A 16,268-nucleotide genomic window follows, 5' to 3' on the forward strand; every position below is an offset into this window, starting at 1 on the left:
TGGCTGCAGGTTTTCGTTCCAACCAAGGAGGAGCACACCAGGCCAGCCAATCAACATCAAGGGATCACTGAGTTATCAGCTGAAGACTGAGCTCAGCTAATTAAGCTGGTGTGCTCCTCCTTGGTTGGAACGAAAACCTGCAGCCACACGGCCCTTTATGGAATAGTTTGGACATGCCTGCCTTACATGAACAGAAGTAAAGAGACATTTGTGAATGAAGTCCTCAGTTCAGTCCCATGTGTGACAGATGAAAACGGACCCATATCGATTTGCACAGGCAGATAGTGGAGAAGATGGAGAGACAGCTGCCAGAACAACAGAAAATAATTTAAGGTGGACAACACAGGATTTAGATCATTGTGATAAGCCATATACAGTATAAGCCCATTGTTGTCTTCATAGCCATGATACACTCCTTACTGAAATTCAGCTTCAGAGGACAGAGAGGTGAGCATGAACAAAGCATTATAGTTACAGCTGCAATGTTTATGAAGCAGTAATAATGTGAATGGGCCTTTTTCCTGTCACATATTTTGACATGTCTGTGGCAAACTGTGGCTGAATTTCATCTCACGGCTCTCATTGGTTGTTGAGACACTTGAATAGAACGGAGCCATTGTTAATGTTATTAGCGACACATGTGGTTTGCCCACTAGACAAGTTGAAATATCCGCTGTGAAGATGACCTATCGTGCCAACAAACAACTCTTCTTCTTTTTTGTCTTTTAGCTTACCTCTATCCCTCTATCAGTGCTGGCTTTGTTCGAGGAACCAGTAGATGTAGCAATTGTCTACTTTTGTGCTGAGAAATGTTTTCATTTTTAATCTATTTGATACTTATGGATGACAGCTTATCTCGTTTGCCTTGGTGAAGTGTCCCTATGAGACCTCAGCAGTGTTTGTTGTCACTGATAACGCAGTGACCTCTTACCTCCACTATCTGCACACAGCACCAGTGATGGCCTGTGTTACCTAACTTTGTTAAATAATCTATGTAATGTACTGTAATGTAAAAAGTAAAGTCCTACATAGAGGTGTTCAGTGGTGTGTTTGGTTTCGGGGGTCACATGCATTTCTTCATACTGTACATTCACAGGATAAAGAACAACTGTCATGCTTTCTGTAATCATGCTGGCAGCTAATGAACTAAGAAATAACGTGTACAAGTGCTACAACTACTTGAAACATTCCAACCAAGGAGGAGCACACCAGTCTGGACTCATTTGATCAGCTGATCTCAGTCTTCAGCTGATAATTAGATGACCTCTTGACTGGTTGGAGCAAAAACCTGCAGCCACATGGCTCTTTATGGAATAGTTTGGACATGCCTGCCCTACTGGGTCAATGGCCAGACTATCATTAAAATATTTCTAAGACATTAATAGTATATGCCACTAAATCTAATACTCTGAATGGTGCCAGTTTGCATAAAAAATGCTTTTACTTTATTACTGTTTGCTGTTAATACATATGTAGTATGGTACTATATTGTAAAATATTGAATAAAGGACTTTTATTTTTACTTAGTATTGTTACAAGGCAGTATTTTTACTTTACTTTACTACAACACAATGTGAATATTATGTATTTCAATACCATAGAAATGATACAGAGCAGAAAAAGCATAATAATGATGACAATGAGTTCCATAGTGGTTAAAATCTGTGCAAAGACTGCAAAATGAACAATATATGGCAAAGGATCATCATCGAGCAAACAACAAAACACTACGAAAAAAGAAAAAGAAAATAAATATTAAAAAACTATTATATTCAAAATCAATAGAAAGAGAGGACAGAGGGGAATCAATACTTTACAGCCCCTGTGGTTCTTCATATGGCTGAATGTAGTCTGGATCATGCATCACGTGACTCCTGCACCACGTGACCATCAATAAAAATGGCAGCCCACTGTTCGGCAGGACTTGCTGCAAGATCAGGTACTGAGCTAAAACACTGCCCAAATTCTAGTAGGCAGGTAGCATTAGCGGCTTCTCAGACCAGCCGTATACGCGAATAATATAAAAACAAACTAGTTATATAACGAGCACATGAAAACATGACTGCAGCTTTGATACTCTGTAAGTAAACGGTGTGTTGTTGATGTTAGCTTACCTCCTATACTGTACATAACTTACTGTAACGTTACTGTTATGGAGTCCATAATAGTCAATTTCAAATCAGAAATATGTAAATTCAATTATGTTTATTTCTGAAGTCATGGCGGTGTTGAACTATATACTGAGAGGTCTTTCTCATTTCTTTTGGATTCCTTATTCCTTAATTAAATCTGGCATAAAATGGACCTCACTAACATTGACTATCTGTGCAAGTTTTGTGAAGCAATATTAGATATGTCATACAAACTGCAGTATAAGGAAAAATACTAGCATTGAAAACACTCTCTCTTGGTAATTAAACAAAGCAGCTGTACTTGTAGTTAAACATGTAATTTCCTTTTTCTTTTTTTTGTAATTTTGTTCCTTTATTGGATAGTAAAAGAGACGGATGACATGCAACATCGTTTCCTGGCTGGACTCGAACAGGGAACGAAGTGATTTCATAATCAGTGTCTTAAATCTCAAAGTCACCAGGACAGAGTGAGTTACATATTTGATGAGGTGCTCATCCGCTATGGTTGGACATTACTACTAAGCTGCTATATGTAGATACAGCAGAACATCCACAGTGACGTAAAATGCAGCCTTTGCTATAACCCAGTAATAATCATGTAGTGACCATACTGCTAGTGACAGATGTCTAGCCCTCACATACTAATTCTGCTCTTCCTGGTGGCGGCTTGGGCATGATTACTCTAAACAGCGGTCTTCATCACGGCTCACACAATAAGCAAAAAAAACTACAGATTGTTGTCAGTAATTGTTGCACAGTGGACTAAAAAGAGAGCACTGGTGAGGGGAAATCCCATTTATTATTATGCCAGAGATAGATTGTCAGAGAGCGCTCTTCTTCATTGTGATGCTGTCCCTTTCTCCAGGACTGGCCGGTTTCTTACGGAGAGTCTGTGGTCTAAAAAGCTGCGGTCCCCCCACAGCCTTACTGTGTCAGCAACATCGGTGCTTCTTCTGGAGGAAGTGGAAAAGTTCTCACAATGTTGTTCGCCCAGCTACTGTTAGGCCTGCCTATGCAGTACCCAAGGTACAGTACCTTATGTCCCCATAATGTCACATCCCACAGCAGCATTCTGATTGGAAAGTCCAGATTGTAAGTTTCCAAGGATGGCCTGCAGTTTGAAGTTTTACCTTTGTTTTTCTTGCTTCATTGAATTTATTACTACGTCAATAATTGTGGCACATTCTAATGATAGAAGCCTTCCTAAAATTATTGCAAAATGATGACTGGCAAAATTACTGGAAGTAACAAAGGTGTTGCTGGAACCAATGCAAGGATATTTTCATGATCCTCTGAACATTTTCAACCTTTAGATTTCTTCCTGTGAGGAGGGTCTGTGCTGACTTCCAAGTCAGGGTGGTCAGGCTGTCAAAAATGTTCCCAGTAACAGCCTCAGTACACATATAGAAGATGTAGAGGCAGCAACATAATACTATTAAGATGTTAACTTACATATGCATCAGATGACTTCTCACTTTAGGATAGTGTTTTTGTTGAAGCAAAACCTTAAATTCTTCTATTCTTTATTATTGAATTAAATTGAGGGATACACACTTTAAAATTTTCTCTGTTCAGGCCAGTCAGCTTTTGTCAGTTTTTTTATAGAACCCTGGGACAACAATATGACCCACCCTTCATATCTTGTCTTTCCTCTCCTCTTTGACTGCAGCACATTGTGCGGCCTGACTATGTAGGCACTACAGTGGTCCCAGAATGGCCAGACTACATAGAGATCAAAGGCCAGGAGCAGATTGAAGGCCTTGCCAGGGCATGTCAGCTAGCCAGACATGTACTGCTACTAGCTGGCTGCAATCTGAAGGTAAGCACCTACTCGCTACAAGTACTGTGTGTGTTTCTGTGTTACGAAAGACAAAAACAGCTTAACAGTTATGACCTGTGTCTTCCAGGTTGGCATGACAACAGATGAAATAGACTTCATCGTGCACCAGGAGACAATCAAGCACAACGCGTACCCATCTCCTCTCAGATACGGGGGTTTCCCCAAGTCAGTCTGTACGTCTGTGAACAATGTGGTCTGTCATGGTATACCTGACAGGTAAATGGGCAGGATATTCATTCACAGCATTTAGATCAGATTTGGAGAATATCACTCCTAATGAGAACAATGATGCTGGGCTTTCTACAAAGCCTCTTTGGCATAGAAAGAGTACTCAAGAAATCTATGTATATAGTGACACCCAGTGTCCACAGTAGGAACTTTATGTTGATACCCACAGCGGGCCAAATATAATTGTGATTTCAAAATAACTCAACAGCCAAATGAACTAAGATGTCCTAATGACAGTGTTAATTTAGACACACAAAACAACAAAAACATTTTCAATACAAATGATGTGTTATTTTTCTCTTTACCTTTGTTTGCCTTCCAAAATGAGATGCTACCAGTGGGAAAATAAACCCATTGAGAAAATGATTTTTATCACACAGTTAACCACATTTAAGTGAATACTGATAACTTAAATCTTTAAATGTTGGATTTGTTATAGAAACTGATGATAAACTGTATCATTTTAAAACAGAATTCATTATTGGACAATTGCCTTCTTAGATAAATGCAATAAAGACAAAATACAGTGTAGATACTATATATTTAAAAGGTGCGGTACTATGAGGATGTCCAGTATTAATTGACTTATAACAGAAAAGTTGTACATTATTACAAATGTAATTAATGTTTTGGGTTTTTTTTTTTGTCCTGCAGTCGGCAACTTCAAGAAGGAGATATAATCAACATTGATGTCACTGTGAGTTGATGCCATAACAGACCACTGACTGAGTAGAATAAGTGGACCTAGAGTCCTTTTCAGACCTCCGGGTCTGAAAAGTGAAACCAATGCAGAAGTGTCTTAAACCTGCATTCTTTGTGCAATTGTATGGAGTCTTGTGACAAAACGATCACATGATTAATTACCTCAGTAAACAGTTTCCTAATTAGTTTATGCCCTCCATCACTGGTTTCAAGTCTTCTTCAATACAGCATGATGTTCATTTTGTAAATTATGGTTATTTAGAGTAAAATAGACGATAAAGCTGGGCATGCTTTAGGGTGTGGCGACCTTGTTTTTGACAAGTCCTCACCATGGCGTGTCCTTGGGTTCTCAGATCCAATCAGGATAGAGGTGTAGCACTGCGTGTCATCCTCAGCTCCATCCTCTCAACTAAATATGGTCACTTCTGGCTCCAAAATAACCAAGATGACTTCAAATTAGTATTCAACAAACCAATTGGTGACATCACAATGGCTGCGTCCACTGCTGTTATACAGTCTAGCAACAGACACACAAAGTGAAAGGCATTACTGCAAACGAGACCAGTTTGAACCCTGCTCCCATCACTGACCACTGCATATTTGTCATAGGTGTATTTGGATGGTTACCACGGTGATACCTCAGAAACCTTCTTGATTGGTGAGGTGGATGAGGTTGGGCAGCGATTAGTTGAAACTGCCAGGCGTTGCCGAGATGAAGCCATCGCTTCCTGCATGCCGGGTGCACAGCTCTGTGTTATAGGAAACACTATTAGGTACACACACACAAAATATACACACAGTGAATACCCATGTATTGTATTGTCACTTTAATTTTTTTCTAATATGCCAACTAATTTTTTTTGTTTTTGCTGACAGTGAAATAGCCCATGCTAGTGGCTTCCAAGTTTGTCCTTATTTCATTGGACATGGAATAGGCTCATACTTTCATGGCCATCCTGAGATCTGGCACCATGGTGAGTTTGAGTCTGTGGTCTGATGATGTGGCAAACTCCTGTATGAACATCTGAGACTTCACCAAAAGCACCTGCTACCCATTTATCAAATACTTTCTTTAAAGTTTTATGGGTTCCTTATTATTTAGTAGTAGCCCATATTGCCAAAAGGTCTTTTTAATGAACAAGAGAATTCTGTTTTTGTCTTTTTCTTCAGCTAATGACAATGACATGACCATGGATGAAGGCATGGCTTTCACAATAGGCAAGTTACCTTACGCAGTATTTGCATGCACATTAAGATGCCACGGAGCGTGGGGCTGATATTGTCTGTCAATTTGTAGAGCCCATACTGATGGAGGGGTCTGTAGAGTTTAAAATCCTGAAGGACAAGTGGACAGCAGTGTCTGCAGATGATAAAAGGTAGGTAGCAACCAGAAACATCTTGGCTGTGTTTGCAGCTGTTATTTTGCGAACACTTTTTTCCAGCTGGCATCATTAGAGCGTGTAAAAGCCTTAAAACTCCCTAAAACTACAAATTGTTGTTTTAACTGTCTGTGGATTTTAACCAAATGAGATGAGTGTTAATTAATTAGCTTTAGGTGTGTTAGTAGGCCTATTTGGAAACTTTGGAGAGAGCTAGGCTAGCCGTTTCCCCCTGCTGCCGGTGTTTATGCTAAACTAAGCTAATAGCCTCCTACACAAAGGCATGAGAAGTGGTATCAGTCTTCTCATCTCACTCTCAAAAAAGCATATTTCTCAAATAATGAACTATTCTTTTAAATCTTACACTTGCTTCTTCTTTATTTGAAATTGACATTCATGCAGGTCGGCTCAGTTTGAACACACGGTGGTCATCACATCTGACGGAGTGGATATTCTCACCAAACTGCCAGAAGAGAGCAATCTGTGATCTGACTCCTACATCGGCTGCTAGAAATCTCTTTATGTCAATCAGCACCTAAACTGCCTCTTGTGATAATAAAACACTGTTAAAAGAACTTGCATGGTGATTCACCAAGACTTATCTTGAAATAATAAGAAAAGCGTGATGTTTCTAACTTGTATAAATAAATACAATAAATTTAACTTTTAATTATTCGGTAGGGGTTACACACCCAGTATCTACATACTCAATTTGACTCAGGTGTTTTTTTTCACTCTTTTACTTTTTTCACTCAAAAAGTGACCCTGGATACGAGCCCAGCAGGAACTATGTTTGTGTGGTTAAGACCTTTTGTCCACCTTTATGCATGTCGGATATTGTGTCATTCAGGTCAGCAGATCTATCTCTTGGTAAATGACACACTGTATAGTCAGGTGTAGCCAGTAGATGGCAGCACACACTGTAATAAACTGTGCTTGGAGCATGTTACAGCCAGCACAGGCTTCTCATCTCACCCTCTATATTCAGATTATTTGTTTATGGCCCACACGCAGTATGTTTCAGTCTGTCTCCTGATGTTAAAGTCAGCACTCGATTAATCTAAACCAAGCGTCTCCCAGGGCCTGAGGCTAACATGTGAACAACTGCCCAACAAGCTATCTCTGGTGATACTCATGGTCAGAGTATCACCAGAGTTAGCTTCCTAAGTATGAAAGACTGATTGAACATGTTAAAGAAAAAGAATCTGGACAACAAAAGCTACCTGTGGGTTTTGTACATTCCAGGCATAGCAACATCCTTTTGTGCTATTCTTCCAGTTCTTCTCCACCGTCTATATCTTTTGTCTACAGGTGGATTTAATAAAGAAGAGAACAAGAGATCAAATATCTCACAAGGCCCTTTCTCTCGTCCCGTCATCTAGTTAAGCTTTTTACAGGAACGCTCTTGCACGACATCTCTTGACATTCCTCACTATGATTAGAGCACAAATTACAGGTTTGTTAATTTACACAGAAGCTGGATTGCAGAGTGCAGCATGTGAGTGATTAAAAGCTTCTCATACAGCCTTATCAAGTTCTCAAAGAGTCTGTCCACAAAGCTGGGTGGATCATTTAAATTAGATGCTTTTTGTAACGATACGTGTTAATGTGAGGAGAATATGGTGAGGATGCTTCACACAGAAAAAACATAGGAGGAGAAATTGGATTCCAGCCCACTGGGTGTGTTTTAACTTCCTGCCAATGTACTCTTGAGTGTGTGTGTGTGTGTGTGTGTGTGTGTGTGTGTGTGTGTGTGTGTGTTTCTGTACTCCTTGCCAGTGCCAGTTTGTGGGTGGGGCAGGAAGGATTACACAAATAAAGGTGGGTCAGTTAATCAGTCTGATCATGTCCAGCCAGGAAATGATTCACATTTTATCATTTTGAGACATATGGTGATAAGGAGAATCATACACATCTATTCAGCTTTTATTAAACTTGAGGGTCAAAAAACAGACTTTAAAGCCTTAAAGAAAGACCTGAAATACTGTACAGAAGCCTTTATTGTGGCTCAGGCTATTTGTTGAGGCAACACAGTACTCCCCATTTGATTTCAGGGCAGGGTGCGTGTGTGTGGCTGAAGGAGTGTGAGCTTCCGGTGAATCAGGACAGGAGTCACGTAAACAATTCTCAATGGCCTCCCACCAGAATATAAGTCATTAAATATGAAACATCTGAAAAAATTGAAAAGATATACAAGCTTTGGCAGCAAGAAGGAGAGAAAATGCAGGCAACAAGCCAAAGGTAGATAGTAGGGGGAGCAGAGGTGGGTAAGAGGGGAGGATTTGGGGAGGAGCAGGGTGTGGCGGGGTGAGGTGTTGGATTGTGGTCATGAATCTCTCTCCTGCCTCTCATTCTTTTCCTGCATGTTGGGACTCATTCCTGCTCTCTCCTCTCACTCTGTGGATCTCTGTGAACTCTCGTCTGTTTATGTTAAGGCTCCTCTTTGGTATTCAATCTTGAAATAATAAGAAAAATACTCTATTGCTCGAAATTGAACCCTTGGTGGTTATCATCGCCTCTGCGGAGGAGGCTTTGCTTCTGTTCCTTTTCTTTGCCTAAAAAACTATTCCAGTGAAGTTTGGTGAAAAGTCAAAGTCAAAGTCAAAGTGAAGTGTTAGGCCATGAGCCTTGGGCAAAACTCATAAAGTAAATATACATATGAATATATGAATATACTGTGTTTTACTGGATATATGACAACAGCTGTACATACATCAGATATCACTGCACTCATGGTGTACGCTGCTCAGCCATCAAACACTGATGCTGAAGATACAGCCATCATTCATTCCACCATGTGTGAGGACCCACCTCTCTCTCTCAACAGATTTACTGTCCACTGTGTTTAGTTGTTCTGTAACTACTAGGTGAGCAGCTTGACATGTTATGTTTCTCCCACGTTCTCACCCTCCAGGTGTGCACGCCTCCGTCACAGTATGCATATGAGACTGTGATATGTCACACTTACCTGGTATCTCACTGAGGGGCACCGCAGGAATTCTTGGTTTCCCTGGCGACCCGTGAAACTGTGGCTTTAACAAAGTGATGTATCATTGCCAGACTTGTGGAAGCGGATCTCTCCGACACATGCCCAGATGGCATGTGCTGAATTTGACTGAATCACCCTGTCTGTGGTGACTTCGTCAAAGCACCTGAGGGCCGAGCAGAAACAGCTGAGTTCGTGTGTTGGAATGGAACATGCGGTGTGCAAGGACATGCCTAGCTACAGGGTGAAGTTGGGTGAATAAACACATTTGGTTTCTCAACAATGAGGGAAAAACAGAAAGGTTACTCTAGTTTATGATGGTCTGCACACAGTTTCTCATTTGGTTAACCCAGTTCGGAGATAGTACAGTAAATTCATAAAGCCACACCTTCTCCTTGCACTAAAGCAAGTGTTGTCTACGTAATCGGGCTGTTATTTGACATCTTCTTGTTCCATTGCCTTTATTTGCTCTAACTTATGTCCAATATTTTTTCTCTTTGTGTTGTATGTTGTTTAATTCTCCAGACTTTTTTATTTGCCAACCTGTGCGTGCAACAAGACTGCAAACATGGCAGCAGCTCTCTGAGGCTGCAGTACTTTGAGCTAAATGCTAACATGCTTGCAATGGCAGTGAGAAACTAAGATGGTAAACATACCTGAACTTGTAAACTGGAGCCACCAGACTGCAGCAGAGAGGGTTCTCTCTTGATTGACACTTACAAGGTGGAAAACTTTCTCCTATGACCTCTTGACTCCTTCACTGTGAGGAAGGCTTTTTGTCTTTCTAACACAGTGGAAATATTTTTGAAGGCGTGATCTCGTGCTGCCAGACCACAGATAAGGAACCCTGGCTGTCCGCACATCCCGGCGTGCGGCCTTGATTCCTGGGTGTATCTGTTTGGCTTCTGTGTGATTCTTTGTTCCTTTGACACCATTCCTGCGTGTAAACAACCAAAGCACACTGCCAGAACAAGGGCAGCGATGCGGCGTGCGGATGGTATGCATCGCCCGAGGCAGCTCTGAAAGGTCTCTGATAAATAGTACTGTAACTGTCTGCCTCTGTTGTCTTCTGAGACTCACACACACACATTCACATAAATACACACTGGAGCTCGCTGCCCTGTACAATGGTCTCTCTTACAGTGTTTGGGACACAGGAAAACCGGTTATGCAGCTCAGTGCAATAGCCTTTTAGCTGTGTGTGTGTGTGTGTGTGTGTGTGTGTGTATGGACCTCAGTGGGAGGTGTGGAGACATTCAGGTAGGATCAGATAAGCTTTAAAGGAGAACAAGTGTTTTATTTCTTTAGTCCTTGGAAACACCCCCCTCATTTCCTTTGATCTGTTTAAAAAAAGCTTCACCCAGACAAAGACTTGTGCTAAGGGAAGAGCCCACACGCTGATAATATACACTGATGTCACTGACTGATATCACTGGCGATGACAGACAGTGGATGTAAAATACTAAAATACTATCAGATATGTGATATTTTTTTGACAGTGTTCTGTCTTGATGAGACAGGGAAGTAGTTGAGCGACAGGCATCACATTTAGCTTTCCTGCTTTGACTGTGCTCCTTCCTACAGTCCATAGATATTTTCAACAACAGCAACTGAACTATGTGTGTGTGTGTTTGAATGTACAATATAATGCAGTGGACCAAAACAGAGGGAAGGAAGCTCTCTGTGGTGCCAAAAGGAATTCTGGAATGGTGGAGGAACTTCTAAAACAATCCTCACAAGTTGAAAGGTCAGGATCCTCAAAGCACCATTAACACAGCTCAGAGCAGCTCAGTATTTATGTGTTAGTGTGTATTTGTGTGTGTGTCTGAATTAACAATTAGTTCTACCCAGTAATGTATAGCTCTCCTGGATGCCAAGGGAATTCAATATGGTGGAAACTGTTTTGTTGCGCTGCCAGCTTTGAGTTATGTTTGTCTGACTGTTGTGTGTGTGTGTGTGTGTGTGTGTGTGTGTGCATCTCCTACAACAGAGTTATGGTAGAAGTGTTAGATTTACTACAGGGACATTTTACCTTACCACACTACCTATCAGACATTGTAACAGGATTTATTTTTTGCTATATCTTAATAATCATTTTTTAAATATTTTGTGTTGGATTCACTCTGTTGTTTCATGAAATCTTTGCAAAAGTTTTGCATGTATTTATTATTAACCAATACACATTTTTTTAAGGGATCAAAAAGTTGTTATTCAGTACAATTCACCCTAAGGGGTCATGAATATCTGTATCAAATTTCATACATCCAATAGCTGTTGGGGTCACAAATGATAACCTCGTGGTGGCGAAAAGGTGGAGGAGAAAACACTGGGTCACCAAAAGTCAGCAGGATTTGATTTGAAGTATTTGTGAGATAAAAAATAATTTAAATGAGCAAACAGGCACTTCTTGTATTCACTGACATACAGGTTGTTTTAGCACCTCCTTGTTTTATTTTCCAGATGCTGCACCCACACAGTACAGTCAGTCTTTTACTGTTTGCCACTGAGACACTTTACAGGAGCAGTTTGTACTTAACTGTCTTTCTGAAACAGTGCGGAGAGCAATATTTCCAATCCAGCCCATATTTTTTTCAGCCAGTCCATGAATTGAACCCCTAACCTTTGTTTTTATTGCCTGGTCAGCATGGCCTTTTTAAAAATGTCTGTCATCAAATATACGTACTAATACCGCTGTCAGGGGAAAATAGCGAGGTTGTGTGTGGTGGGAGTTTTTTTTTTCTTAATTTTTTTCTTTAGAAAGAGCACTTTCAAATAGCAATGTCATAATCACGTAAAATAATCATAGAACACATGTATACAATGACATTATCAAATAAGTAGTCATAGATCATCTGAGAATATCTCCATACAGCTCTTTCAGATATTTTTGAACCTTTATGTAAACATTAAGTATGAATTATTTACAAGAACACGGGAGGCCTTCACATTGGAGAGGTATAGAAACAAAATATCAGTACATCCATGGAACAAAATACAAAGGTTTCCAATAGTTTAAGAGAAGTCTGGTCTTCTGGTCTTATATATGTGGATTTCCTGCCAATAAGGAACAATGACTGGGCAGTTCCAGAAAACATGATAATAATTGGCGTCATCCATCGTGGTGAGAGTTTTAATGTCGTAGATGTTTAATGTGTTTTGTTGCTACAGACAACAGACTGCCAAAAGCTGAATTAAGGATTGAAGCGAAGTTCAAAATGCATTTAATCATTGGAGTGAGTTATAGTGCAATTAGACACATTATCTTATCAGTGACAGACAGCGTTTAGAAAGAGTTTTTATAAGCTGAGACAAGTGCCCACTGCCAGCCGACTCTGTCAGGAGAAAACTGAACTTTGCACCTCCCTCAAGTTAGGTAACATCTGTTTGAAGCACACCTGCACCCACCAACGCTGGGACCCTCCCACACCTACTGCCATCTCATATTACATCCTCTGGCCAGGGCTGGGACACACACACACACACACACACACACACACACTGCTCATTCAGGAGGTAAATGTACAAAGGGAGGTTGCAATTATCCCGAGGGTGTTACAGCACTGCTGGACACGAGAAGGCATCAGTTCCTCCTTATTGACTGTAATCAATACACTCATCAACAAGGACAAAGGATCTGTTGCAGCCTGCACTGTGTGTGTGTGTGTGTGTGTGTGTCTTTATGTTTTAACCATGAGTATAAGTCCTACTAAGAAATTGGATCAATACTGTTAATAAGAGATATCACATAGGGGAATGTAAATTAGACGTTTGTCCCTACAATGTCACTTGATTGCTAACTGATAGCTTTGTTTTCGTTCTGGTTTGCAGTACATTATACACACGGCATCGCACACACTTTCATGTTCTCAGTGTCAGCAACACATGATCTGAACCCTGCATCTCTTCACCCTGACAGCCCTTCTGAAATGAAAGCATTAACATCAGCATTTCTACGGGTATTAGACTTTTATCTGATGTAAAGAATGCATTAAAATGCATTAGACCAGGAACTTTCTGTCTTTGATTAGTAGACACAGTGGGGTAATTTGTTGTGTAATTTATTGTTAGCATCACTGCTAACAAAAATGTGAAAAATAAAGTCAAGATTCAAGATTCAAGAGTCTTTATTGTCATTGTCAATGAAATTTTCATTGACATGTGTCAATAAAGTGTTCCGCAAGCTGTGAGTTGACAAATGTAATGTAATGACCTCCTAGAGGAATAGTTTGATATTTTGGGGATCTTCTTTCCTTTCTTGCAGAAGGCCAGACAACATAATTGATGCCACTCTGATATCTGAATGGTAAATATGAAGCTACAGCCAGCAGCCAGTTAGCTTAGCATTTGATCCATACAGAAAGTGAAATGTAAAAACGCTGTGGTAGGTGGGTCTTTTTACCTTTGCAAGGAGCCAGGCCAGCTCTTTTCCCCTGTTTCCACTCTTTATGCTTAACTAAGCTACCTGCGTGCTGGCTGCAGCTTCATATTTACCATGCAAACATGAGAATGGTATTCATCTTTTCATCTAACTCCTGGCAAGAAAACACATGTGTGAATCTCCCCCAGTTCGGACCTATCCCCTTAAGCAATGCTACATTCAACATTCAAAGCCAAGCAGCCGGCTCTTAGCGTACGTGAGAAGAGCTTGGTCAGCGCTCATTAATCTTCCGACTGTCCTGAGTTTTCATTGAAGGAATTTCAGCTGATGTTTCATCTGTTTGTCTGATCTGGATCAGAATCAGCTATAAATGAATTCTGAACTGTTCTGCTGTCTACATATTTACAGGCTCACGTAATCGATAGCGTTCAGGGAAAATGCGTTAATGTGTTGCGGTTGGGAAAGATCCTGGGTTTGGAGTTCAATGTGATTGTGAAACAGATGTGTGTGTGTGTCTGTGTGTGTGTGTGAATGCATTTATCAGCGCCTTAAGGCTATGTGTATCTACAGTGTCATAAAGACACACACCTTACCAATCAGCTCACTGCGCCACACCCTCAGATGAGTGTGTTTGTTTCCCCGTAGTGTACCTGGAGCTGCAGCTTTAAGAACAAATACAGGGCTGTGGCTCGGGCGAGTCTAGGCACTGAATTTTCACTCTGCGTGTGTGTGTGTGTGTGTGTGTGTGTGTGTGCGCCTGTGTGCGTGTGTGTGCCAGAGAACATTGCTTTCACTGTCATTCCTCTACTTAAGCACCCAGGGCAAGGTTTTTTTCTCCCCTGCTGTCGTAATACTGAACATGCTGTACACTCAGCACATACTCATGACTCAGTTGTTAATTCTGTGAAGAGATAATTAACAGAATATGCGTGTGCGTGCATGCATGCATAAAACTTTAGCAGGAGTTGGATTTTGTTAATGTTTGAGTCGAATCTTTACATCATTGTTCATTCACTGACTCTTTAAAAAAGCAGCAGCAGCAGTTAATCAGCAATCATTCATTAATAAAGTAAGGAGGAAGCCAATTCAGAGCTATGTATCTCATTAATTACTTACTCATTTGTTTTACAATCTGTTCTCAAGTACTTTATCGATATTTACTATTTTTTTGTTTAATCAGAGTTTTTAACTGCTTGTTTACCACCACAGTTAATCCCTGATCTGTTCCTTAGTGGCTAGGTAGGATTCATCATTATGTGTTACCCTTAAATCATGACTGAATGTCAATAGATCAATGCTCAGCTGTAGCTGCAGCTGCCTTTCAGTCTGTTTATGTGTAGATGAGACGTGTGACCTTTATTTCCCTGGAGGATCTTAGAGGAGAAGAAGAAAAGTTGGTTAATCATGTTGACAGGCTGTGGTAAGTGTGATGTCGAGGTTTGATGATTGAAAAAAAAATATATGCATTATGAGCGCCAACCAAGAATATTTTTTGGCTGTCGTTAAACCCAGCTGTAGCCATGGAGGGATGAACGCCAGAGAGAGGACAGCTGTGATTCGATGTCAGCCAGAGGAAGAAGTGTCATACAGTATGTCTGTTAATTAACTGGGTGTCCCTCTGTTGTCTCTGTGTCAGTATGTTACAACAGACATACACACGCACTTTGGACATAGACGTTTACTGTGAGAGAACGCCACAAGCCAAGGGCGAGCTAAGCTACCTCAGCTCACCTCACTGTACACGCTGCTGTTGGCTCTTATCAGCGATAAGGCTGATTCCTGTTTCTGACCTTCTGCAGATAAATCACCAGTGATTGTCCAGTTGGCTGCTGCTCTTACCTGGAACTGGAACAGCACCAGCCCGAGCTGGACTGGAAAGACAACAACGCGGATGCAAAAATAGAGTCAACGGGCTGGCGGTCACATGACGATAGGGATTCCACTACCTCAAGAAGGGAGGTTTATGAGATAAAGTAGTATCATCTGGACATCTGCCAAGCATGTGACTGACCAGGGCAAAAAGAAAGTTTTGAAACTCTGAGCCAGTTCACACACACAAATGCACCTTATTTTGTCATCTGTTAATTAAAAATCTAATGTAAAAAAAATTAATTTTGGTCCAACTCCAAGTAATGTTAAATCACAGAGCTGATCCTTGAAGTCTTAAGTAGATAACAGACCTGCATGGGAACCACATTCCTCCCGTGCCCTTTTCCCTTTCTGCGCTCCCCTCTTCCACCATTAATTGCGGCTTTTATACTGTATGTGGGCAGTTTCTTTCTCCCTCTCCCTTTCTGTCTGCCCTCTTTCTCAATGTGCAGACAAAGCCTGCGTTGTCTGCTGAAATGCTGTGTTGCGAGGACAGGCTTTGGGTCAGCGTCTCATGGAATGCCTTGAAAACCATCTAGGGAGGGAGTGTGTTAATGTGCGGGTCTGTGCCCAGTCTGGCTCCTTCTGGCTCTGTGACTCATCTAATCGGTCACTGCGGAGCACACAGGCCCTGTGGTGATAACATGTCAGGATCTGAGGGAGAAAGGATTGTAATCCCAAATTCTGACTAATTTCTAGTTTTGGATTTCTGGGCTGTGGCTTGTAGAGGCCATCTAGTGCACAGTAGACACAC

The 16,268-nt window shown here is 41.0% G+C and overlaps 1 protein-coding gene across 1 annotated transcript; it reads left to right on the top strand.

The window, feature by feature from the left end:
• Nucleotides 1–1,889: 1,889 nt before the first annotated feature.
• metap1d (methionyl aminopeptidase type 1D (mitochondrial)) lies at nt 1,890–6,945 on the top strand. Its single transcript, XM_041949709.1, has 10 exons — nt 1,890–1,939; nt 2,998–3,158; nt 3,802–3,951; nt 4,040–4,188; nt 4,855–4,897; nt 5,512–5,675; nt 5,779–5,876; nt 6,073–6,120; nt 6,200–6,278; nt 6,684–6,945. Exons 1-10 carry the CDS (start codon nt 1,900–1,902, stop codon nt 6,766–6,768), a joined length of 1,017 nt encoding a protein of 338 aa, XP_041805643.1. The 5' UTR covers nt 1,890–1,899; the 3' UTR covers nt 6,769–6,945.
• Nucleotides 6,946–16,268: the final 9,323 nt, after the last annotated feature.

The sequence above is a fragment of the Chelmon rostratus genome, chromosome 12, assembly GCF_017976325.1.
Source record: "Chelmon rostratus isolate fCheRos1 chromosome 12, fCheRos1.pri, whole genome shotgun sequence".
Lineage (NCBI taxonomy): Eukaryota > Metazoa > Chordata > Actinopteri > Chaetodontiformes > Chaetodontidae > Chelmon > Chelmon rostratus.

Bases quoted from the DNA above. Each gene is read 5' to 3' on its own strand.
- metap1d (XM_041949709.1), top strand. From the start codon at position 1,900: ATGGCAGCCCACTGTTCGGCAGGACTTGCTGCAAGATCAG. The intron at 5,877-6,072 runs GTGAGTTTGAGT...CTTTTTCTTCAG, and splicing joins TCCTGAGATCTGGCACCATG to CTAATGACAATGACATGACC. The intron at 6,279-6,683 runs GTAGGTAGCAAC...ACATTCATGCAG, and splicing joins GTGTCTGCAGATGATAAAAG to GTCGGCTCAGTTTGAACACA.